Source organism: Micrasema longulum, unplaced genomic scaffold, assembly GCF_059751315.1.
Source record: "Micrasema longulum isolate JH-2025_06_02 unplaced genomic scaffold, ASM5975131v1 h1tg000883l, whole genome shotgun sequence".
Lineage (NCBI taxonomy): Eukaryota > Metazoa > Arthropoda > Insecta > Trichoptera > Brachycentridae > Micrasema > Micrasema longulum.
In genome coordinates this window covers 383790-410431 of record NW_028278075.1, presented here as the reverse complement: position 1 = coordinate 410431, position 26642 = coordinate 383790, and the positions used below count along the sequence as shown (strand labels likewise).

General features: G+C 31.4%; 1 protein-coding gene across 1 annotated transcript in view; it reads left to right on the top strand.

Annotated features, from left to right (window-relative positions):
- LOC148278418 (uncharacterized) overlaps positions 1-25160 on the top strand; it is a 35105-nt gene extending 9945 nt beyond the window's left edge. Inside the window, exons 5-9 of the mRNA XM_088231430.1 lie at positions 7197-7476; positions 8379-8507; positions 17926-18147; positions 23176-23318; positions 25021-25160. Of these exons, the coding sequence (XP_088087556.1) occupies positions 7197-7476; positions 8379-8507; positions 17926-18147; positions 23176-23318; positions 25021-25111 (865 nt within the window). The 3' untranslated portion in view covers positions 25112-25160. The remainder of the gene's footprint in view (positions 1-7196; positions 7477-8378; positions 8508-17925; positions 18148-23175; positions 23319-25020) is intronic.
- The last annotated feature ends 1482 nt before the right edge of the window (positions 25161-26642 follow it).

Genomic DNA, 26642 nt, shown 5'->3' with positions numbered 1-26642 from the left:
ATCTTATTGACTTTTTCGTGACGTTCAGACCAGCCTTAATCGCTTTTGAAAGGGCGTTTAGAGTTAAAATAACCGAACTTTCGTTTCAAAAGAAAGGTCCTCTTATACAACAACAACAACAAACCATCACGCCGTTTCCCCGTAGGGGTAGGCAGAGAGGATAGAACGCCATAACACTCTATCTTGGCATACAGACCTCACTTCCTCTACATTCATACATCTTCTCATGCACGCACGCCGATTATTCCTACTTTTGACATGTCCATCTTCAAGTATATGATGGACTTGAGCGTGCCATGTCTTTCTCGGTCTTCCTCGTTTTCTGCATCCATCAACATTCGCATCGTAGATCCTTTTAGCCGTTCTTTCGCTGTCCATTCGCTCTACATGTCCAAACCAACGCAGCACCCCTTTCTCGATTCTGTCAATAATGCATGTCTCAGCCTTACACACTTCACGGAACGCTCCTCTTATTCTACGGGTAATACAACACGCGTCGATGTGAGAAGTGTTTTCCCGAAACTATAGCTGTGTACATTATTAAAATAAACTTTTGTAACACTTAAGATTTAAAAAATAATTTATTATGTAGTATAAAATGAACGTCCATTTCTACTACTAATAGCACCATCACCCCATTTCCCCGTAGGGTTTAGCAGAGAGAATAAACCGCCTCACACGTTTATCCTGACATACATTTCTAGCTTCTGCCACATTCATACATCTTCTCATACACGCCCTTCGGTTCTACTGGTTTTTGACATGATCTGACTTAAGATTTTCGTTTATCTGATCATGCCACGTCTTCCATGATCATCCTCGCCCCACTTTACCGTTCATTCTCGCCATATATACCTGTTTAACCATTTTTTCGTAATCCATTTATTCGACATGACCAAACCATCTCAGAAACCCTTTCTTGATCTTATCAATTATACATGACTCAGATTTTCACTCTCACTGTCATACATTGATTTCCCCCACATTCGGTATTCAATCAATAAAATTAAATTTTAACAGCTTTATAAGTACTTCATGACAACATATGGCTACTTAAATATATGTGTATAAAGTATTTTATTAGTTCTTAGGGCTATTATTTTATCTTTTACTTGTTTTCTTTTTTCCCACAGTATATTCTTTATTATAAAATCAAGCCATTTTTAATTTTTTACCTTTTATTCATATCTTGTATATGAAAGACATCGGTTTTGAAATAAAATAAATCATTATAATTTCCCTATCTGCACCTGCGCTCACCAATCGCATCGCATCTTGATCAGTTTGTTACATGGGCGGTACGGTGATCAGTCTAACGCTCCAGGTACCGGTTAAGAGATAGTAAAGCATTAGAGCGTTAAACCACCACTAAACAAATATTTCACCCCTACTCTACCAGGAATCAAACCCGGGACCTTAACAATAGTAGGCAAGTGCGCCAATCACTACACTATGAGGCCGAATTATTCCTGTTCGGATTTCGTTTTCAGGATTTTTTTTTCAAAAAACCTAGGTTGTGGTCCTGTGGCAAGTGTTAAGGGCAAGCAACTCACGGATCAAAGGTCCGAGGTTCGATCCCCGCTCTACCAAAACTTCATTTATTTAGTGCCAAATTAATTTACAACTCAACTACCAAAAATGAAAATATTTGAGTATTCCTAAGAACGCAAATATATATATTTTTTTAATAAAAACATTAAGAAAAGCCTCGCATTTTACTATTCAGTCTGCCAAATGTTGATTAAATGTTTACCACTAGATTTCAGCTGGTTAAAAGCATTACCATTTGCTTGCTTCTTCTAAAGTCAATGATTGCGGGTTCTTGTCACTTTGTTCTAATTGCAATCTCGTGAAATCGTTAAAACACTATAAAATGTATTACATCAAATTATAAACAATGACAAATCAATAAAAAATTATTGATCTAGATTCTAGATGCTTCCAAACATTTTTCGGCAATATTTGTACGTCTAAATTGAATGAAATTTAATACAATTTACCAGATTACATTAAATTCACTGATTTCATAGACAATCAATAATCAATAAAAGATAAACGTCTTACAAATTTTCAATAGCTTCTTATACAAACCTACTTTAAGAAATAATAAAACGATTAATATTTCAACAGAGCCGTATAATTTTTTGAATTGAAAATATGAAAGTGTGGAGATTCATTAAAGTTTTATGTCCTTATTGCAATATATAGCAATGGTGATAAACTCCCAAAAAGGTAAAAATCAATATTTGTTTACAAAGATCTGGTCTAAGAAACATAATAATTAAAAAAGGGTTAAAGGCGTTTATTTGTAATTTAAAATGAACGTTTCACCTCTTTAAGTTCGCGAAATTTTATACATCGAATAGATAAAAAAAATAATATACCTTCTAAGGTAGGCAGAATAGTTGCCATTTGTATTTGAAATTATAAGTCATATTCCTTGTGAAAAGTATTTTTATTTTGCTATAATCATTTATTTTTAATAATTAGGTAAGTAACTTAATAAACACGTAATCACAATTTCATTGAAAATAATTTTAAATAAAAGACGTCGTGAGAAATATTGAGTATAATTTATTTTATATTAAAAAATGCACAACTGTTCTTTCCACTTTTATACTAATAAGTAAAGATGATATTTTTGATATTTTTCTTTTTCTTCTAAAAATTATTTATGCATTTTTTTGCTGCAAACATGCAAAAGCCTAAAAGGCGTTTAAATAAATAAAATAAATAATATAATACAAAACAAAAAAACAATGAACACCTTTCTTCTGAAGAAGAATAATAATTGAAAAGTGTTTTTAGGCATTGCTTAATGTGGATATTTCAACAAAGTTAGAATGTACACATTGTGTACCGCAGCCACTTCAACGAGCCAATGACGGGTCATAACCTCTATACGTCCCTTTAAAATGTTTTCCTTACCTGTTGCAATAAATTTCAATTTATTTTCCTTATTACATAAAAGTTTCAAAAATAGAAACAAAGTCAATTTCCTACTTTTAGCGGTTTTATAGTTGTGGTCTCGTGGCTAGTATTGCGGATTTACAGATCAGAGGTTGGAGGTTCGGACCCCGCTTTACCACAACTTGGTTCCCGTTTTCTAATTGATAATTATTTACAACTCATTCGAAACGAGACGTTTCAAAAGAAAAACTATTGTTATTTTCCTTTCCGCACCCAGTGGTGCATAGGCCACTGCATTTTAAAACCAAATGTGGCATATTTCAATCATCTGTTACATGAAAGTCAGATCATCAGTCCTATACTTCAGATGCCAGTCCAGGAACAATACAGCAGTTTAAACAACAGTTAAAGTCAATATTACTTTCGCCCTGTCAGGAATCGAAACCGGGACATCAACGATGGTAGGCGAACACACCAACAGGCAGACTTACTTCCACTAGGTTACATTATTCAAGATTTTTGCCCGAGAGCAGATATTGAGTCGAAAACACTCATCCAGGGTTCTGGTGATATTACACACACAGAACTATATTTTTCATCTTCCTGGACACAGGTAAATGCGTAGACTCAAGATTTAATATAAAGTTCCAAGTTAAAACTTGGTTTTTCAAATAAACGCCAACTTAATAAATACGGAAATATAAAAAATGCATTAAATTAATAAAGGAACTATGATAAATATAAAATACGGAAACGAAATTTTTTTAATTTTCGACAAAAATGTTGATTATATGTTGTTGGGGGAAGGTATAAATAAATGAATAATACATTCAGCCGTTCAGAAGCTATATAAAATTTATATAGCTTCTGAATGGCTGAATCAAGTAATATTTTAAAATAATTAAAAAAAACACGTGAATAGCGTTGTAGGTTAACATCAATTATAATATACCAGAAGGCGCGTAGAACCAAGTTTGCATACATCGCACTGTGTCCAATAGTTTCCCAATTACCCCCCTCCTGCACGACATCCCGCCTGCGCGCATGCGTGAAGTGGCCGCGTAATGTTGCTAGATCTCCAACATGAATATATTAATTTTGTGTTATGTTTTAACACAAAATATATTTTACTGACTGGACTATAAAAAACAGGTACTTTAAATTAATAGGCAAACGTAAAGTAAACATTTTTTTATTTATTTATTTTTATTTAAGAAGGTTAACATGAACAGAAAAATATAAAAGGAAAAATAATGAAACCCACTAAACCCCGAAACCGGCTTGTCAGCAGGTATTTTATTTTTCCTTTACAGATAAGAACGTTAGAGAAATTATATAATTTTAAAAAGTAATATAAACATCATTAAGAACTAAGAGCATACGTATTTTTGCACAAAATTTATTTACAAAAAAATAAATAGATGATTGTAAACATAAAATAATAATCAATATAAAGCCTTGTTACATATGAGCCATTCAATTATTTTTTCCTTAAAAGTTAATAACAATTTTGTTATTAAGTGAATTAGTACCGTTTAATATTATATTGAAGCTTATTTAGAAATCCGGGTAAAAATTCGACTACCCTGGCAACACTAACAAAATGTCCATCTTGTTTTATTTTACAATCTGACAGATGGTAAAATAATCGATATTTTAATTAAAATTATTTGTGAATTCGCTACTTACACATGAAATGTGATCCCACCCTATTCCCCTTTAATTCTAGCAGTATTTTGTCACTTACAAACAACACGGCATAATTTAATTTAAATTGGCAGTTGCGTACTAAGTGATGTCTACAGAGTAACTACGAAATGTTATACTACTCATTTAATGAGTAGTTGAATCGGCTTTAGTTTTATGCGCGTACGCGGTTTCTGGAATATTATAATTCTATGGTTAACATATTGATTACTAGCTTTTGTACGCGGCTTCGTTTAGGAATAAGTTAATTAATTGATTAGTTTCATCGTTCGACAATAAAATTTTTCCTGATGGAATGATACGTTGTTTTGAGATAAAAAGTAGCCTGATCAGTTGATATTCTTCCAAATATCATCGTTCGAAAAATTAAAAGATCCATTACAGTCTATGGCGACTTAGCTTCGTTATTCTGTTTGTTTTTTTTTCGTGCTGTGTTTTTTCGGGATGGAAAGTAGTATGTGACACTTGTCAGTTCTTCGGATACCTCTATGCAAACAATCATGTCAATTTTTCCCTCAGTCCAGACGTGAAAAAAACACGCTTTCGCATTTATCATGAACTCCTAATTAATATACTAAAATTGATACTTAGAGTGACGCTTTGATGTACCCCAGCTTTCCCATCTGAGACATTGTTTCAATATGTGAAGGTTCTGGAATTAGACAATTCTTTTTAAAAGAGTCATTGACACATTTCAGGTCTTTTAGTTACAAAAAAAGTTTAAAATTTTAACAGAATGCTCGTACGAGGTTTTCTTATAATTTTGTACAAGTATGAATTTTATTTGAGGAAACAGATTATTGCAAAAGACTGCTTTTGTGCGGTGTTTTTTCGGGATGGAAAGTAGCATGTAACACTTTTCAGTTCTTCGGCTACCCCTATGCAAACAATCATGCTAATATTTTCCTCAGTTGAGACGTGAAAAAAACACGCTTTCGCATTTATAATGATAGGAGCATGGATTATAAACCGTGAATTAGTATCTGAATAAAATATCGGTAGAAGTTTATTACTCAATTAACTGAGTAATCAATTTTAAATCCATGCAGCGCACACCTTGGTTTATTTTAGATTTTCTTTTATGAAGTAAATCATAAGTAACAAGTTCATGTGATTTTTCACGAATATTTCAAGTAATTGTTTTAAGCCAAGGACACACGTATTCTGTGTTTACGAAAGATGTCAATATTTCTAATACGTCTAGTTACTGAAATACAAAACTCAATTTGAATTAAGAAGTAAAAATTTACGGAATAAAATTGAATGCCAAGATTTTCCTCTGAATTCGAAAACCAACGTAGCTAAAATTGTAAAGTTTTAAAGTGGTTGTGATAGTGTTGTGGGATTACTTAATTGTAGTCCAAAGTTCTTATTCCCCTCTTCCATAACTCGAATGTCATTTTTCCAGCGTAAGTTATTTACTACGTTTAAGAAATTATATAAAAAAATTAATCTCTTAGTAAATAATGACTTTAATATTGCCTTTTTATAATAAATAAAATAATTCTAAACCCAGTAACGTTTCAAACACTGCAAGGTTTACATTAAGTTTAATAATTTATTTTCCTTAATTTTTAAAATAATAATTAAATTTTGGCCTGTTATAGAAAAATAAATTAAAAGTCATAAATACGCCGGCGTTTTTTTTTCTTCTTATGCACGGTACATGTATGTGTGGTAAAATCTGGATGATGGTGTCTCTTTCACACAGAAACCGGCTACAAAACAGCGTCTCTGTCTTCCTTACCATAAGTTCTCTTTTCGTTTCTTATATAGTTAAACAGATTTATTGTTTTATTGGCATCACTTTCATTCATATAATAATTCTACGCAAAGCAAGGTTCCTTTTTTTTTTTTAATCCTTCATACTTGTATAAATTTTACTTTCCAAATCCAGTGAAAAAATGTTGGTTTCAAGATTGAAAAAAATACAATTTCTTTAATTTTTAAATTATCGTTTAAATAAGAGAGACATCAAGTATCGTATCCTATTTCAACTCATGTTACATTAAAGCCACACAAGAGTTTTATAAATAAATAAAAACAGCATTTTATAGAATCAAAATCAACATTCTTCGATCAGCACAGCACAAAATATTGAACGCTCCACCAATCAATGTGCCGATTGCGTCGTATTGTAAACTCAAGACATGATATGGACTTTTTTGTATAAGTCTTTCTAGATTTTAACAATCATTAAAATATACCAGATCTAGTCTTGAAGTCTTTATTTTTTTTCTCTTCTCGTAGCTTTATTTTTTTTAGTTGTATTTTATTTTAATCGTACCTTAAATATTTTTTTTTGTAACTTAAACGACCGAATGAATTCGTAAATAAAAAAATAAATATATAAATCGACCGACCGGTTTCAAAGCTATACAAGCTACTTTATTAAGGTATACTCAACAGTAGCTTTAAAACCGGTCGGTAGAAAAAAAAGTGGTAGGAAACAAAGTTGTTTTTATTTGTTTTATTATATGAATAAACATAAAAGAAGCGCCTTAAATATAAATAAATTACGGCCAATAAATTTTACCATCCAACCAAAATTACGAAGCATTTTTTTGTTGAATTTCCAGGTCCCCTGTGAAATTAAATTCGAACCATTTGGAATTTATATTTGACCACATGGAAAGTTCTAAGCAGGGATTCGCTCCAATTCTGACTCCACTAAATCTACCTAACACTGCCCTCTTTGAACAGCATTCCAAACCTCAGAAGCCTGCAGTTGGTAACAGCAACAATAATCGTTTTGAAAACAATATGGAAAACCGCTACCAGAACGTGCGATATAGTTCTAAGCATCTTCCCTTACGAATGATTTCAGAAACTTTTGATAATATGCTATTTACTCCTGAGGTAAGAAAAAAAAACTGTTTATTCAATTAACAAATTTAAAATATTTCAATTGGAAATATAAAATTTAATGTAGGTAATATAAATAAATGTTGACTTTTGTGAAGTAAAAGAGCTGAAACGTTTGTAATGTGGGTGAGATTCATAGGGCTGCACCAATTCATGTAGAACAATTCCAATTTTTATGCCTCTTTTTTTATTCATTTATATCTTTTTTTAAGCATTTTTTTAAGTACATCCAAATATTTGCAGACAGGCTAGATTTTCTCTCTAGGTAGTTATTAACATTTAAATTTGTTGCAACATAGAGGGAAAACATTTTTCAGAAGGGAATATGGGATTCTAGGCTTATGACCTGTTTTTGGCTGGTTTAACAAATTCAGATTTAAATAACCCCCCATAGGGAAGAAATCCGGAATATCTGCAAATATTGAGACATACTCAAAACATTGTCGAAATGTAAATAAAAATAAACTGTTAATAAATAAATAAACAGTATCAGATAAAAGACTTTAAGCTCCATTTTAACCGTAAACTTAGAGATATGTGCTGTTCCTCGATCAACACAGCACAAACTATGGCTTGCATGCACCAATGTCTCGATTGTGTCGTATTGTAAACTCGAGACAAGATATCGACTTTTTTGGTGTAAGTCTTTATAGATTTAAAAATTCACTAAGATAAACCGGATCTTGTCTTGAGGAAGTAATTTTTATTTTGTTTGTCCTAGCTTTAACTTTATTTAGCTGTATTTAATTTTATTAGTGCCTGTATTTATTATACGAAATTGTGTTTACCATTGTTAGAATGGAGTGCATAAGTCCGTCAAATAAATAAATATGTTTATAAATACATCTAGAATAATTATTACTGTTATAAGTTATAAATTTGTGATTTTGTTTTAGGTTTTTGATGAGGAGGCCTCGTTTTTCAAGGGCATGATGAAAAAAGATACCAGTGGAAAACATAATTTTCATAGGAAAAATAGAAATAAAAGAACGCCAGTAAAACATGGGAAATCTATGCCATCCATCGTTAGCCATTAGTTTGATATATTTTGAACATGCGCACATAGATACCTTATTTTATGTTAACTTTTTGAAACATTATTCAATGGGGGAGGTGAAACACGAATTTATGAATAAATATTTTTTTACGTTCTGCAAATTGCAAACTAATTTAGTTTTATTCACGCAACTAATTTATTTTTAAGTGAAAATAAAAAAATATACACTATTTCATTTATTAATTTATTGCGTAGCGATATATGCGATTAGACATATTGGCATAATTATTGACAGAAATTCACAATGGAAGGTACAGGTCCAATTGCTGGTTTCCAAATTAGGAAGCTGTCTCATGTATTCTGCTCACTTAGGTACATCCTGGACATTGGCACTCTCAAAACTGTGTATTTTGCTCATTTCCGGTCAGTGACGACCTATGCTATAGTGGGCTGGGGTGGCTGCACGACGTCTATCATGAACCCCCTAATAAAACACATTCTCAATATGTAACAAAAATTTTAAAAAAAAAACATTTATGGGAAGAATACGAAATGTTACATATATAAAAAAATATTATTCTTTTACATAAAACAATAATATGGCCACACATAAGTTACTGTTCTTCCATTATTTTTTTATGTAACGAAGGAGAAATAAAAAATAAACCAATTCTTTAAAATAAGGCGATGAGGATTATACTCAAAAGGAATATCTATTTTTATGTAGAAATGATGCACAAAAAAATTCGCTTCCTCACAGTAAAGCAACAAATTAAATATAATAAAGTCATTTTTACACATAAAATATTTGAGGGGATGAATAAACTAAAAACAATAATAAAATTCAACCAACAATGTCATACATATGAAACAAGGGGTAAAAAAAAGATGAGATTACCAATAAGGAGAAAACAGAATCTCAAAACTTATTGTACAAGGGATTGATGCTGTACAATGAGTCACCTGAAGAAATAAAGGAAATAGAAAAAATCGAAATATTAATTAATTTAAAAAAATATGATATTAAGAAATCTTGATAAAAAAATTGTACTATTATTAAAAGTTTATATAAGTTCTTAAGATGTTATGAACTAACTTAATAAAGCATAAAAAAATAAATAATAATTCTACGAAAATTATTAGTTAAAGTGACGCTTCGATGTCCCCCAACTTTCTCACCTGAGATATTGTTTCAATCTATGAAGGTTCTGGCAGTAGACATTTTTTTTTAAAAGAGTCATTGATACATTTCTGGTTATTCAGTTACAATTGAAGACATTTTCTCAACTTGTACTTATATTAGGTGTAATAATATTATAGATGTCTATTATTACACTTAGCTAGTCCCATCTCAACACAGGACTTTTAGTCCCATGGAGTGGGGACTTATGCCTCAAATAATGTACAATAAAATTATGTATGTAGTTCTAGTTCCAACTCTAATGTATGGGAGCGAAGTATGGAATTGGAAAAATAACGATGAAAGTAGGTTGAATGCTGTCGAAATGCGATCCCTCGGGCGAATGTGTGGTAAAACGATGTATGATAGGTGCACAAATGTCGAGATCCGTGAAGTGTGTAAGGCTGAGACATGCATTATTGACAGAATCAAGAAAGGGGTGCTGCGTTGGTTTGGACATGTAGAGCGAATGGACAGCGGAAGAACGGCTAAAAGGATCTACGATGCAAATGTTGATGGATGCAGAAAACGAGGAAGACCGAGAAAGACATGGCACGATCAAGTCCATCAAATACTTGAAGATGGACATGTCAAAAGTAGGAATAATCGGCGTGCGTGCATGAGAAGATGTATGAATGTAGAGGAAGCGAGGTCTGTATGCCAAGATAGAGTGTTATGGCGTTCTATCCTCTCTGCCTACTCCTACGGGGAAACGGCGTAATGGTTTGTTGTTGTTGTTGTTGTTATATATAAATAAATTTAAACAATATGATTAATCTTATATGGTTAACGAGCGATAATAATTATGACAGCCCGGGTATCGGAACAAGGAACTCTAAATCCGCCATTGGTTTTGTTTGAATACGGCTGCATTTATAATAGTCCAGAAACCTCGAACGCGCATCAAACTGAAGCCGACAAAACTACTCATAAGTGAATAGTTTTACATTTTGGCAATCAGTTACTCTGTGGACGTCGCTTAGAACGCAACTGCCAATTTAAATTCAGTTATGCCGTGTTGTGTCGTTTCTATGTGCCAAAATACTGCTGGGTTTAAATTGGAAATAGGGTGCGATCACATTTTAAGTGTAAGTAGCGAATTCACAAATATGATTATTTGAGAATTCAATTATTTAACCGTCTGTCAGATAGCGAAATAAAATAAGATGGACATTTTTTTAGTATATGGAGTAGTCGAATTTTTTACCCGGCTTTCTATTACTAAGCATTTGTATGATGTTAGACTGTATTAATTCACTTGATGACCAAATAATTATTTAATGGTTTTTTTTGTCAAAAATTGCACTTGATTTTTTTTATAGTCCAGTCAGTGAAATATTGTGGTAAAACTTAACATTCATCATCATCATCAGCCGTCTCTTGTCCAATGTTGAACATAGGCCTCCCCCTTTAGTCTCCATATTTCCCTATCCTGAGCCAACCGCATCCAACCACTTCCTGCAACTCGTCTTATGTCATCAGACCACCTTGTCTGAGGCCTGCCGACACTTCTCCTACCCGTTCTGGGCCGCCATTCCAGGACTTTTTTGGTCCATCTAGAGTCTGTGATTCTGGCTATATGACCAGCCCAGCTCCATTTCTGGTTGGCAGCCCTATGGACCACATCGGCGATCTTTGTTCTCGCTCTAATCCATGTATTGGTTTTTCTGTCTCTCAACGAAATACCCAGCATTCTCCTTTCCATGGCTCTCTGTGTCACTGATAATTTGTGTAAATTTTTTTTCGTGAACACAAACTTGTTGTGTTCACGAAACTTAACATTACATGACACAAAATTAACCTATCTTTGTTTTATGATAATAATTGTTTGCGTTTTGGCAACATTACGCGGCCACTTCACGCATGCGCGCAAGCGGGACATACAAAAATACGGATGGTCAAAGAAACGTTTCAAACGGACTTTATGTTTCAAATCTACGCTTGCGTAGGCAATGCCCTGAGTACATAATGCAGGATTCTTGTCCTTATAATGCAGGATTCACCAGCACAAAGCTTAGCTTATCTTACTCAAATCACGGTTTTAAATGTGATATTTTTCATACTAATTCCGGGTAAAAGTTTGTGCAAAACAGAATATGTAAGGTGATGATTGTGCATATGTAGACAAAATGAAAAAACGTCGATCTTGTTAGATATTTTGAAACTAGTATTGAATATAATGTTGTACCGGTATAATTTAATTTAATTTATTTATTTTTACTTACCTTGAGAAAATTACAGAGTATCGACTTAATTCTCAACACATTACAAAATATACATTTCATTTTTATTAAAAAGAAAAGAGAAAAAAAAAGTAAATTGTCATGTAAAATTTGACATACATATTACAATTTAGAAATTGCCATCCTAAGAGTAATCCCACCGTCATGAAATGTATCGACATCCAAGGCGATACGATTGAATAACACGATTGCTCTACCTACCGACATAACCATTGGCAGGTTGGTTCTGCATCGTGGTAGGTAGAACAACCTGTGTTGCCTTTTTTGAAGATAATTATCAGGGAAAAATATACCGAATCCATACAGAATATCATAATTATGTATGCGACCACCAAAGAGTTGAAAAAAGTGAACACCCAAATGAATATTCCTTCTCCCCAACAATGACAGGTATCCCAGTATTCCTAGTAAGAAGTCAGTCGGGAAAAGCCACGGGTAAAATCCATACTCCCTGAGATACAGATAACGCAGAATTTTTTTCTGTACCCTCTCTATCATTAAGAAATACGTGGTTTCATTTGGCGACCAAATGATGGAACTAAATTCCAAGCGACTTCTTACCAAGGAATTATACAATGTTTTCAGAACCTGATTATTTTTTTAAAAATTGGCATTTCCAATAACAGATCCAAGCATTTTAAGGGAGTTACTACATAGTGATATTATATGTAGATTAAATAATAACTTAGCGTCAAACAGCACCCGAGATCCCTGGACGTCGACTCTCGTTCAAGCTTAACTCCATCCATGATAAAATGGAAATAAATTGTTTTGGCCGCTCTTGTGTACGACATGACAAAAAATTTAGAGACATTGAAGAACAGTTTGTTTCGTTTATTCCATCGTATAATATTTTGAATGTCGTTCTGAAGTTTCAAACAGTCCAAAGGAGTTTGTATTTCACAGAAAATTTTCAAGTCATCCGTCGTCATTATCAAATTTTCAAATTTTGCAATGAATCTTTGTTTCTTTGTATTACTACATGAATTTTTACTATCAATTACAAATTTATTTACATATATTTTTACTTAAAAGTGAACCGCCTTTAGTTTTTATATTAAATTCAAAATATTGTTGGTATATTGACATGATTGCTTTTCACGTAAAGACCTTCAAAAATGAATATCTATGGAAACAGAACTAAACTGAAAGTGATTTATTGAAAACGGCCTTTGCATGTATTTTTTACAGCAATATACAAACATACGTATACCTACCTACTCTGCTATGATACGTATGTAATGATATAGGTATTTAGTAGCCGTGTCGAAATTAGGCTACTGAACAAGTACCTACATACAATCATATCAATACTCTGTTCGAAAAGAATCAAGATCATAATTTTTATTTCAAAATAAACATATAAATATATTTTTTATATTGATTGTTATAATTACATAAAGACACAAGTTTTTTTTTGTATACACTCTACTTTTTAAAAATGTTATGTTATAGCTATTACTTTCCAAAAAAGAGACTAGCTCTTGTGCTTGGGGAGAGTGACTTACACTGTTATATTAATTGAGTAATTCGAAGTTATATAATTTCGAATACACAAGGAAAATAATTTAATTATAAAAAATAAATAGCGAAACAAAAAATAATAATACAGTCATACTAATAAAAATAGAAAGCAGTTTTTCCTTGAGTTCAAAAAATTTCTTTAAATTTACTTTGAATTTATTTACGGATATAAGTTTTTAGTTCTTTGGGGAGATTATTGCAAATATTTTATTCCTTTGAAAACAAAACTATTTTGACCATGACTTATGTGGGAATTCGGGAATTTCGATATTATTTTGGTATCCGAGTGACTATTTTGACCATGACTTATGTGGGAATTCGGGAATTTCGATATTATTTTGGTATCCGAGTGACTTATTCATCGCAAATTCGTTTATTTTTTCTTCTTAGTAAATTTGTGTATTAGAATTTATTAAGTATATAGTGTCCATGACTTTTAAATAATTTATTCAGATTTTTTGTGTTTAATGTTGAAGGTTTCTTAAAAATTACTTTGGTAGTTTATCTTTCTACTATTTTAAACGGGTTTAATATATTGGCATATGCACCACCCCACCCAAAAAAAACATATTGTAATAAAGCTCGTACAATTGAGTAATATACAATTTTTAAATAATTGATTCTTAAAAAAGTAATATGTATAAAATAAAAAAAAAAACAGGTTGATACTTTCATCTACTTAGTTAAATGGATCAACAACCAGTTTTATCGCACTTTTGACAGTCAGATTAGTCATTGTTTACAATTTTTTTATTGAAATTACTGAAAGCATAATTTTGCAATCTTTATTTTAAATATCTGGGTGCTTGGATCAACAAATATATTAACACAGAAGAAGAACTGAACGTAGTTATACAGAAAGCAGCTTGCCATAGAAATGTGAAACAGAGATAATAGCTATTTTGTGAAAAGAGTGAATTATAAAATCTACACAATTTCTTGAATGTTTTTGACTTTAACAAACGATAAACAATGAATACATTTTTTTTTGTATATTACAAACAAAAATCTTATTGTGTATTTGAACAGTATAAAAGATTTTTAAAGTACCATAAGATTTTTCTAGTTTTGTGGGCGTTTTCTGCAAATTGAGAAATGCCGTTTTTGTGATCGACACCTTTTTCCGGAGGTGATTAATGAAGTTTTTTATATGAAAGCGGTCTGGCTGTTTTTAGCCGAACATCTTACTGCATACTGAATCAACCTTACTGCACCCGATAACATCAATATCTCATTTTTCGGAAATTGTGGACTGGCTGCTTTCTGCATAACTACGTTCAACTAAAAGTGAGAATTGAAATGCCAAGAAATATCTTTCCAAAAATTAAAAATGTCTAAAGGTTTCTCAAATTTTCATTGAAATTATGACTCCGAGCACTGAAATGTATAAGAAACGTGATAGTTTTTAGTTTATGAAATAAGGACAGCTTTATAAATTCGGTAAAATCTAGCAAGATACCTCGGACATGTTATCAGGGGCCCAGAAAACAACGTTCTAGAAATTATAATTGAGGGAAAAGTTGAAGGACAACGACGGATGGGTTAGCTTTTTCTGGCTAAAAAACAAACGTAACTAGACCAACTTGGTGTGAAGGTGTTTCAGCTAGCGAAGATTGCGACAGATACAGGCAGGCTGGTGCAATTTGTGGCACATGCTGAAGTCCACGCTTGTAATAAGAGGAATGTTATCATATGCGCATACAATAATTGTTTAGACAAATATGAAAAGAAAAAAAAAAAATAGATAGTACATAGTGTTCAAAACTTTAACTTCAGATATCTCTGATCTTTGTTAAAGTCATATAACACTTTTTGTACTCGTGTCTTCAATAGTATGCAATAAAATCATCAGTTGCAAACATTTGAGAAGAAATCGTGGACATTACGTCGTGTTACGATTGTAAACTTGTTTACTTCACGCTACAGTATGAGACGGGTGATAGTGAAAGTGATACCGTAAGTTTGTTTTGAACCAACCGGTGTCGCGTGAATGTACATATTACAACAGCTTTATGTTCCCGATCTATGTGTAATATTTAACCGGAGGGCAAAACCCTCTCGACCACCGCGTTCCCGACAAAATTAAAAAAACATGTTTCCCACAAATACACTCGAGATTTATCGCCGAAACGTGATTATCGCAAAAATGAGTGCATCAGGCGCTATATACAGACGACAAATGAAGATCTTTAAAAAATCGAGTTAATTTGGTAGAAACTCGTGGCATTTGACGATCGATATTCTTTGTTGCAACTTAACGATTGTCAAATGCCTATAGAGGTATCGGAATTTTTTTTTTTATATTAACGTCCATTGGACATTTTTAAGGACAATAAGAAAAATATAAATAATAGTCATAATAGACAATAGCATGTAGTCGACTAGGTGGGAATGGAAGCGGGAGAGAAGTAGTCATAGTTGAAGTTTATTCAATGATCACATGAAAGAAGACAATTTTTTCATCCACTTGTTACAACTAAGAATGATAATCACGCGGTAACTCACAATTCAAAAGTCTTTGGGATAAGTAAAAAATATTTAACTTAATAAAATAACTAAAACAACTTTGTTATTAACCACTAATTTTTATTTTCCACCGACCGGTACAAAGCAAACAAGCTTCTTCGTCAAGGTTTACGTAACTAATGAATTGATTCCTTTTTAAATTTATCATGTTTACTAAATACTACACGTGGAACGTAGATTTAACTTGTCTGTGTCCAGGTAGATGAAGATAACAGTTCTGTGTGTTAAATAGAACCTGAACTTTGGACGAGTTCGATACTTTGTTTTAGACTTGATGGCGACTCTCAGGTAAAAATGCTAAATAAAAAATATCGAGTAGAGATAAGTCCGTCTCGTTGTGTAGTGGTGATATTTCGATTACAGAGAAAATTATTTGGCAGTCTGCGTAATTTTTTTTATAACAAAACTGTTTAGTGTATTTACGGTGTTGTTTTTTAAACTCCGCTTACTCGTTTTGAGTCGATCAACCTATCGATCTTATTCGTGATAATTTATATATTTATTTTTAAAACAATCACAAATTACTAGCAATACTCACATATACACAAATAAAACAAATTGTAAATGGGTAAGTCTTTTAAAACTATCCACGGAATGCGAGTAAAAGAATCGTATGGATTATAAAAAAATATTTAAATAATAAAGCAAAATACAAATAAGAAGAGAGAAACTTTAAAAATATACACTCAAAGATGATATAAAGGTAAAAATTATTGCAAAACCTTCATTTTGAAAATGCTTTACAAGTCTCCAAATATTAAAAATCGTGAAAATCAATTGTATTACGTTTTTTAAGAATATTTTGTTAAGAGTGAGAAGAATTTACATGTGTTGTTCAATACTGTGAGAAGTCAAAAATGCACTTAAGGGTAAGAAATAATAAAATAAAAATTGCTGTGTAAAAATCAAAACCAATTACTCAAAAGTCACTACAGTGAATTTCTTCGCAAATTTGCTTCAGAATGATTGCCAGGTAAAGGGTTAACTAAACTTTTGCTTTTACCATAAATGATACAGTATTCGTTCTCATATTAAAGATAACCGGCCTGCTGAGTACAACTGTCATTGGTTATAAATTGTTTTATAATCGCTTGATCTAAATTTCAATTTTGATATTAAAACCGTGATTCGCTAAAATGAGCACTATGAAAGCTTTACTGTTTTGTTCAATAAGTGTTGCGTTCCTCTGTTTGGCTGCTGAAGCGATTCGAGCTAACGTAAGTAAATTTCTTATAATTATTACACACTGATAGGTTTATTTCTGCTAATGAATAATTTTAATTTCTATGTTTTACCTTTGCAAAATATTTTATTTGATGTTATTTCGTAATAATTTTATTTTGAAAAAACAAAACCCATTAATTTTATAGTTAATTATAGTTTTCTACATAGCTTTGAATACAATGTCAAAAAAATCAGCCCACTTGCAAAAAAAATAAAATTCAATAAAAATAAAAGAAAAAAAGTTTTTTTTTGCGTTAACTACGGTCTTAAAAATCAAGATTTTATCTTAAACAAATAAGTTATTTTTAAACAAATAATGTCTAAAACGAAAGTTGTTAAAAGTAAGAATTTGATATTAAAAAAACGTGTTATTATTTTATTCATTTATGGTTTTAGGATTTTTCTTTTTCTTTTAACTAACTAATTAATTTTACAGGTTTTGATGTATGCATTCTTTTCAAACGACAAAAATTTCAACCAAATATTTATTTGACAACTTATACGCAGAATATAATAAATTATATTGCCTTTAATTATCTGTGAACCATTTAAACACCAATATAACCATAAATGTAAATTCTATTTAATAAAAAAAAAACTTATCCAGCAATTTCAAATCTATCGTATTCATCTATGATGTCCAATGTCCATTCATTCTAAAAATGATATTGAAAAAATGCCACAGCGATGATTTGCCTTATTAAAAATAAAAGATTTTTTAAACGTAAATTTTATTTCTTGATGACCAGCACTACACCCAAGGATACGAGCCAGACTATTACTACCCGCAGCAGCTGGTAGAGAGAAAAAAGCCGCTTAGGGAGCATGAGAAACCCCAAGACTTGAGCAAGATCCCCGGTGTAGCAGGAGTAGACTACCCAGTATACCATTCTGTACCCCATACCAGCTTTCACTGTGGAAATGTACCAGTTCACCCAGGAATGTACGCCAATGTAGAGACAGGTTGCCAGGTAAAATAAAAATTTATTTTTTCCACAGTTCGAACAAAGTCAGCATTTAATTCAGAGTTTACAGTAGAGCCAAACAACACGTTATTTTTTTATCTTAACACTATGGTAATAAGTGTTTTAATGTGATTGGTGCCGTCTGTCTACACTAGTTTTTTCTCAAAGTGGGCAATAACGCCCTTTTGTGGGTGCAGAAGGCCTTAAAAACCTTCAGAGCGATAAAGGCCAAGATAAAATTGGGGGGCCTTGAGAGATTTAAGGGGGCGATGTTACGCATTTTGAGGGACTCTAAAATTTTTTTATTCTCAAAGGGAGCGATGGGTGAAGTGTGATAATCTATGGTCAACGTCTAATTGAAGGAATACAAGTCTCAATCAAATACTCATAAATGAAAAAAATGGCTTTAAATTATGATCTTCATGCTTGGCAAATCGCCACAGGAATCTTCCCCGCGAAGGAGCAAAACATTTTTTTACTCCTCATTTCTACAGCGTTTAATATCTTTTTGGGTTATCCCTGATCACAGGACCTCTCAGTTTTTCAGTCGTAATAAATTGAATGAAAAACGATTTATTTTTTAAATGTTTTATTCCCCTTTGTGCAGCTGCGGATGTTCTTATGAATCTTCAGAACAAACCATGTGATCTTGTCCCGTCTCTTCTCTATATAAATATTAACTGCAGCTTCTTGCTACTATCCGTGACCCTTTTATAGGTCCTGTATGATATACAAATCTGGTGGCTTCCAAAAATAATCTTAAGGCTTTTAAACAGTTTAGTTATTATTTCGGTCCTATCAATTTAAACCCCGGCAATGGAGAATTTACTTCCCTATTTTTCTCGATCCAACGAAGTACATAATATATGTACTTCCGGAATATCTTCACTTCGCACAAATATTCTTCTTTCGGCAACAAGCAATTTTTATGGTATATTGGCAACACCAAGGGGACTCAAGTCCTCAGGTGCGGTGTGCGGTATGTGGTGGGAAAACTATTGATAAATGTTTTTTTTTGTAACTACTAAACTAATCATGTTGATTTTTAGTTAAAGATTAAATGTAAATTAACTACTGCGAATATAGGTAATATTAATAGTTTCTTCATAAAAAACGCCTTTTTTCTAAAACAGTAAATAAAAATTGTCATTTAAAATTGCACATTTATTTAAGAAAAAAACTATTTGCAAAATATGACCTAACAGGTGTACATAAAATACTAGCAATGACGTTTAGAAAGGAAAATAAAATTGACTGAACTTTTCATTTCCTATTATTTGTACAATAAGCTTTAAAAAATCAATAACGAATTCCTCAACATTAGAATTTTATATAACATTTAAATAGGTAAGAAAAATATTGTACAATATTAACGTAATTCAAAGCATTGTTGACATAATAGCAAAAACACTCAATTATGTATAAATACCAGGCATTGGCAACCTTTTTCTAGCCTGAGCCAGATTGCCAATTTTCTTCCGAGTTGCGGGTCGAAAAATCAAAATAAATAATTATTGGATAACCACGCAAACAAAACATGAATAGATTCGAGTAGCTAGTAGTAAAACATAGCATTAACTGAACCAAAATTAAAAATACATATTATGCACTATGGCCTGACAAAGTTTTCTTGATAAATAACAGCAGTCCTTTTGATCATAATAAACAATAAAGAACAATTTTCGTTAACAATCACCCCATGCTTTCTGATTAAATTATTTTCTAGGTTTTATGAAAAAAGGGTCAATAAATACCACACACGTTCAATGTTTTGAGTTTATAAATGAAATTTAGTATGAAGAAAACTCCACATTTCCGCGGGCTGGATCAAAACGTTCCACGGGCCGGACGCGGCCCGCGAGCCGGGGGTTGCCCACATGCGGGTAGACAATGGTACACAATATGGATTTAGTCGAATGAAGGCTTTGTTTTGTGAAATGTTATTCAATTCTTTGAAATGGCATATTGGGTAATGGTAAAGGTTGAAAACATACAAAGGTAGTTACAAGAAGTTAATTACACCAATTTATGGATACGAGTAATATCTTTAATTTTCCTTTTAAATTTGGAGCAACCAAAATATTCTCCTTAAAATAAAACAAACATTGTTTCATAAAAAAGAGAATGAAATAAAGTATTTTAACTGTTTTTTTTAAACAATTAGTGGAGAATAATTTCGCTTAAATTTAAAGAAACATCCCACAAAATGTAGGTAATTTAAAATGCCTTTATTTAATTTAAAAACAAAAATTTTGCTTTTTGAAAAAAAATATTTTTTGATTTTTCTTTCCTTTGTTAATATATTATCAAACTGAACAAAAAAAAAATCTTTTGTATTATCATCGCTACAATTTTTTAATGTTATGTAATTGTTTAATACTCTGGGCGTGATGTGACTAGATCTCTTCGGTGACTTGTTCTGATTGCTGGTTTGGCCTGCCGGTAACCGCAAATCTATTACGACACCATCATGGGTTGGTTAAGAAGAAATTGTGACGGCATTGTCATCCAATTTTTCTGTCATATATTATTGAGAAATTCTGTAAAATTAATTGCTTTAACTTTTATCGCACGTTAGAAAACATTTTTTATATCTATTTTCCGGTAGCACTGAATTTTCTTGTTTGGTAATATTAAATTATTTGAGTAAATTTCACTTTAATACTTTTTCTGTATATTAGGATCAATGTACCAAAGTATGGTCGAAGTTTTAAGAGTAGTAATTTTAAGCTCGAAAAATAATTTTATTTTAGTTTTATAAAACTTTTAAGTATATTTCACCGTAAAAAAATATGGTTTTTATATAATGAATGCGTAGTTAATATTTTTGATTGCGTCATTTTGATTAAAATGGCGTAAGATGCCTAAGTTCCTTAATTCCTGTATTTTTATTGGGTCTAAAGCCATGTTAATTGTTTAGTCAGTTAAACATTTTTCAAAGTACAATTTTGAACAAACTGTTTTATTGGTATACCAGTAAGTAATTTTTCCAATTTTCTATGCACAAAATAATTAAAACACCAACAAAATAATCAACATAAAGCATTCTCAAAACTGGAAATTTTCACTGGCGGGGCTTAATTGCTATATAATAATTTTAATGGAATTAAAAGAGGTTTATAGCATTTTATTTGGTATATATAAGTAATTCATATTGCATTAATATAAGCGAAATTAAATTATACAATGATGAAACTTGTGGCTGGCTCCACCGCGTTTCTAATAATTCATAAATGCAATGAGCGCTAATGACTTTAAACTGGAAATGCAACTTGAAACAAACTTAGAAAATTGCATTAAAAAAAATATTGTCCTGTACCTATGTTTTTTATTATTAATATTATTGAAAAACTTTTTTTGTGCTTTTAAGTTGATTTGTTGAGCTTGTTCATCACAATTTTGAGTTGTCCACCTCGTGATTTTGTAGTTACTGCGGTGTCCACCATACAAGAGGTCACGGATTTGATTCTCTAGATGGTTTTAACAATATTTATTTATTGTTAAAGTCATTACGTCGCTTTGGTTTGTTTTTGTCCAATAAACCATTTTTAACAAAATTTAGTGAAGGGTACAGAAGTTCTTTATTTGTGAAATTAAAATGAAAAAAAATTGTATTAAAAAAAATTTAAGGGGCCTTTTTAACGAGTTTTGACTTAATTTGTGGTCATTATTTAGGCTTGTTTCGTAAAAAAACTTTGAAGCTTTATTTGTGCAGATTTGTGTTTTGGTCTGTTGGACAAAAATTAACTCAAGCAACGATTACTCTAGACTTTATTAAACATTTATTTTTAATTCCTGGATCAACACCTAGAGCTCAAAATTCTAAAGAATATAAATATTGATGCAACCTGCGTTTAATGTACAAATACCGTGCCCTATGGACCATGAGGTACGGATAAGGTAGTGATGCTAATAATGGAAATAACTATTGTTTAAAAAATGTTATCATCTTGATTATCATAATTTCCCTATTAGCACCTGATTGCGCATAAGGCACTGTATTGTTATACAAACCGTAAAGTATCTCTATCATCATTATTATATGAAGATAAGACAACTCTTCTTACGCCCATGACCTTGAAATGTTCTAGTGTAAAAATACATTTTAAAACTAAATATGCCAACCATTTAGGAATCAAACCAGTGAATTCTTCTATCGGAGGGCAAACGTGCTGATCTACACTCTTAAAAGGCTGCGCTAATAAATACAGAATATTCTGAAGTTCAGACATTTAATTTTAAAAAAACTAGAAAACTTCTGATACTAATTCCTTTCCCATAATTTATAAAAATTATAATATGATATGGACCTGACTTACAAAAATAATTTTTAAATCAAAAATACGCTGGTCATTTAACTAGTGTGTACTCCCGCTCACTGCCAATAACCGACTGAATGACGAATTAGAAAAAAATACTGGTGTTTTCGTTGTTTTATGTGAGCACATGATATATCTTTCGTGCTATTTGGGTGCTGTTGTCTCATTCACACAAACACCGGAAACAATGCAGCGTCTCTGTCTTTTATGTTATAAAAAAAGGTTTCAACTAAAATATTTAAATTTTTTTTTTTTTAAAGTATTACCGATAGCATAATTTTGCGTAAAAATAAAGCAAAATGTCATAAAAATGTATGTGATTTAAAATGCTTGTATTTCTTTTCAAAAACAAAAAGGTTAAAATTTTGCTAATGCCACTTTCATGTTCAATTTATTATCTTTAAAGTTTAGTAACAAATTTTAGTTCGATACTAAGTCTTTTTTGAGAACCCAGATACCTAAGTTTAGTCTAAATTTGAAATGGCGTAATCAGCCGGTCTAAAAGTAATTATATTTTAGTGACATAAAACTTTTAAGTATATTTTTTAACATTGATACCTTTCCACATTATTGTTTTTATCTAATTTATGTTTTTTTTTATTGCGCGATTAAAAAAAACATACCTTGTTTTAATAGCAAAATCGTATGATTTTCTCATTTTGCGTGCGTTTTACCAGACTACAGCTGCTTTGATCATAAATATATTTTTTTCAAGGCATATCACACTTGTCACGATGGCCGCGAAGGAGACCAGGGTGCTTCCTTCCTGTGCGCTAACGGAACATTGTTTAACCAGGAGATATTCTCCTGTGATTGGTGGTACAATGTTGACTGTGCCCATGCGCCATCTTTGTACAGGTGAAACCATATTGTTATCAATTTATAGTAAAATTACAAATATTTGTTTTATTTGTTTATTTTAATTTTAAATTTGTTTAAGAAATATATTACACGTAAGTATTTTTCGGAAATCATTTTAAAAAAAAAAATTAAATTAATTTATTGTATTTTTTCTTTGCATTTTACATACAATAGGCATAGGCATAAGTTACAAAAAAAATACATCAACATAAAAAAAATCCCACAAAGGCATGGCCTGTGAGTGGGAATACATTTTATTTTAAATTGAAATAAAAACTACTTAAAGAATACGATAGAATTTAAAAAGTCAAAAAATGAGTGCTGATATTAACAACACAACTTTTTTGTCGCTAATAATGAGAAAACTATAATAAAAGTATGTTCTATTCGTAAAAAAAGAAGATATTCAGGGAAAATTTATTTAAAGGCGTACATAATACCTTCACAAAACCAAATACTCAGTGAAAACCAAATGCTACCTATATAACGCCTGCATAACACCTATTTTCCTCTACGGATGCAAATTGGGCCTCGCTAGGACCCAAAACAGCAAAATTCAGAGTTTTGAGAATAGGTCTATCAGATGAATCTTGGATGTGCGGTGGTTTGACTTTGTGAAGAATGAAGTAATAAAATAACGGACGCAGTAAGTTCCGGTCACAACTGTTGTCAAGCGGAGGCGATACGGTTGGCTAAGCCATATGCTGCGGATGCCTCCTGAGAGCCTTAACCACGCTTGCCTACTTTACAAGGCATCAGGTTCTTGACGTCCTGGGCGTCCACTGTTGACTGTTTATCGGCAGTTATTGTCAGAACTTCGGGACAAGAACCTGACTTGGAAGGACGCAAAGGAGTTGGCAGCCGATAGAGATGCATGGAGGCTCTTTGTGAATACCTTATGCCCAAACTAGGGAGTTGACATGGAATGATGATGATAATACCTACACTTTTACTTGTTAGAATAGGAAAATATCACGTGTTTTTTTTACATTTCAAGAAACTTTGCCGTACAATTTCAAGGTTCTAATTTTTACCATGCATAAAAAAACATTTTGACTGAACTTTTTAATAAAAGGTACCTGGCAAAAACGAGCATATCAACAAATAATACATTTTTGCAGGAAAACAAAAAGAAGATTAAAACATCTTATTTGTGAGATACTGGGTTCTCATATTTCATAAAGTGGGTTTTCATTTTACGGAACATATACATTTACATACAATCACAAAAAAAAATATATTAACACAAAAAATAACGACTGCTTTAAATGAACTTCGAATATTTAAATCGCACATTAATTTGAGTCTACCAATTTTAAAATGAATTATTTTACAAATAGAAGACTTCAATCAGTGCAAGATTGAAATATTATTAAGATTATGGTTTTGAGTTTTATTAAATAAGCGTCAACTCAATAAATAAAGTAATATTATTATTTGAACGGACTCAAATTTAAAAAAAAAATATTCAGGTATCCATTTCTTTTCCCCATTCAAAATTATGTCATCAGAAATGTCTGACAGATGCAGTTAATTGGGACAAAAAGCTATTGTTTAAAAGCTAATGTTAACGCAAAGTACGCGAGCACCTATGTAAAATAATATTGTTTTATCTTTGTTCTTCTGAACAATAACGTTGCCACTATTGAATCAATCTTACGTTTATTTTATTGTTTTACATTTTTTTACTTATTTTCAGGCTTAACGCTGATCCTGAAAAAAATCCCTTCGCCCCAAAACCTAAGCCCGAAGAAGAATTAAAAAAGGCAGTCTACAACGATTACTACTAATTTAATGAACATCAAATTATACTCGTATCATTATTCACCCCTATTTATTTGGCGAAAAAAATGTAATATTTATATTCTAATAAAAGTACATACTTATTTTTGTTTTTTCTTTAAAATACTTATTTGAATATAGGCTACATGTCTTTCATTTAAAAAAATGCCTTTTATGTATTTAAGGCAGATTTAATAAACACGAAAAATGTGATAATATTTAGGAAAAATGAATGGTAACGTAAAGACAGAATGATGAGATAAAACATGGTTATTTATAATCTGTTCATGCAAAAGAAGACACAGGATTGAAGGACGTGTATTTGTGTTATAAGATGTATGAATGTCGAAGAGGCAAGAAATGTATATTTGCCTGGATAAAAGCATGTAGCCTTTTATCTTCTCTCCCCACTCCTACAGAGAAATGGCGTGATAATAGAAAGTAAGTGACTAAAGAATTTGTAGCAAAAATTATCGTCATTCCTCTTTTTGCATCCGGTGGTGCATTGGGCAGTAAAAAACAAAGTAGTAAAAAACAAAGTTCTTTTATTTATTTATTTTATTAAATAAATTTAAATCATTTGTTACGTTAAGGTAATGTCAAATAGAATAAACAATAAAATATTGCGGTTGAAACTATTTTCAAATCAACATTTTACGTCCACCCTGCCAGAAATCGAGCTCAGGACCTCAAGAATGGTATGCGAAGACGCTTAAAACTACACTATAAGGCGGCCTTATCTTAATTGTCAATTTTCAATTGTTATTTTTCAATTTTATTTTATTCATATATAAGTATATCACAAAATGAAATATCTTAATTCATACATATATAAAAAGTTAAAATATTAAAGCAAAATTAGGTAAGTATAAAAATAACACTTAAGTACACGTAATATCCAGAGAATATTAAGTTAAAAAGGGAAGAGAATCTTGTAAAGAAAAACTCCCCCAGAGACGTGAAAAATGTCAATGTCCAAAGTAAAATTGTTCAACATAAAGATAGCCCTTCCAACAGGCATAACCATTGGCAGGTTGGTTCTGTAAATAAGAATGTGAAACAGTCTAAGCTGATGATGTCTAAGTTAGTTATCCGAAACATAAAAGCTAATGCTCCGCAAAATTTCAGGGTTGTCAAGAATACCACGCAACAATCGAAAGAAGTTTTTTTCCTTCTTTTAAAAAACACGCACTATCCTGGATTCAAACTAAAGATATGAACTCTTTTTTTCTATGATACATTTTGTTGCCCTTATTATTTTCATGTTTGAAAAAAAAATCCTTTTTTATTTACCATAAAAAAATACCTTAGAATCCTTTACCGAATATTTTCTTTCCTCTTTATGTTACACAAAAATATTAAAACTATTTATTTATTAAAAGAGCAGAAATTCATAAACATTTCTTGTATACCCATGAACAGGCCATGCCTTTGTGAGAATTTTTTGCATATTGTTTTTACTGTTAATATCTATTTCTTTTCTATGTAATTATCCTTTATTTCTTAATACTCTGTTTTACCTCTTATGTATAGTGTAAA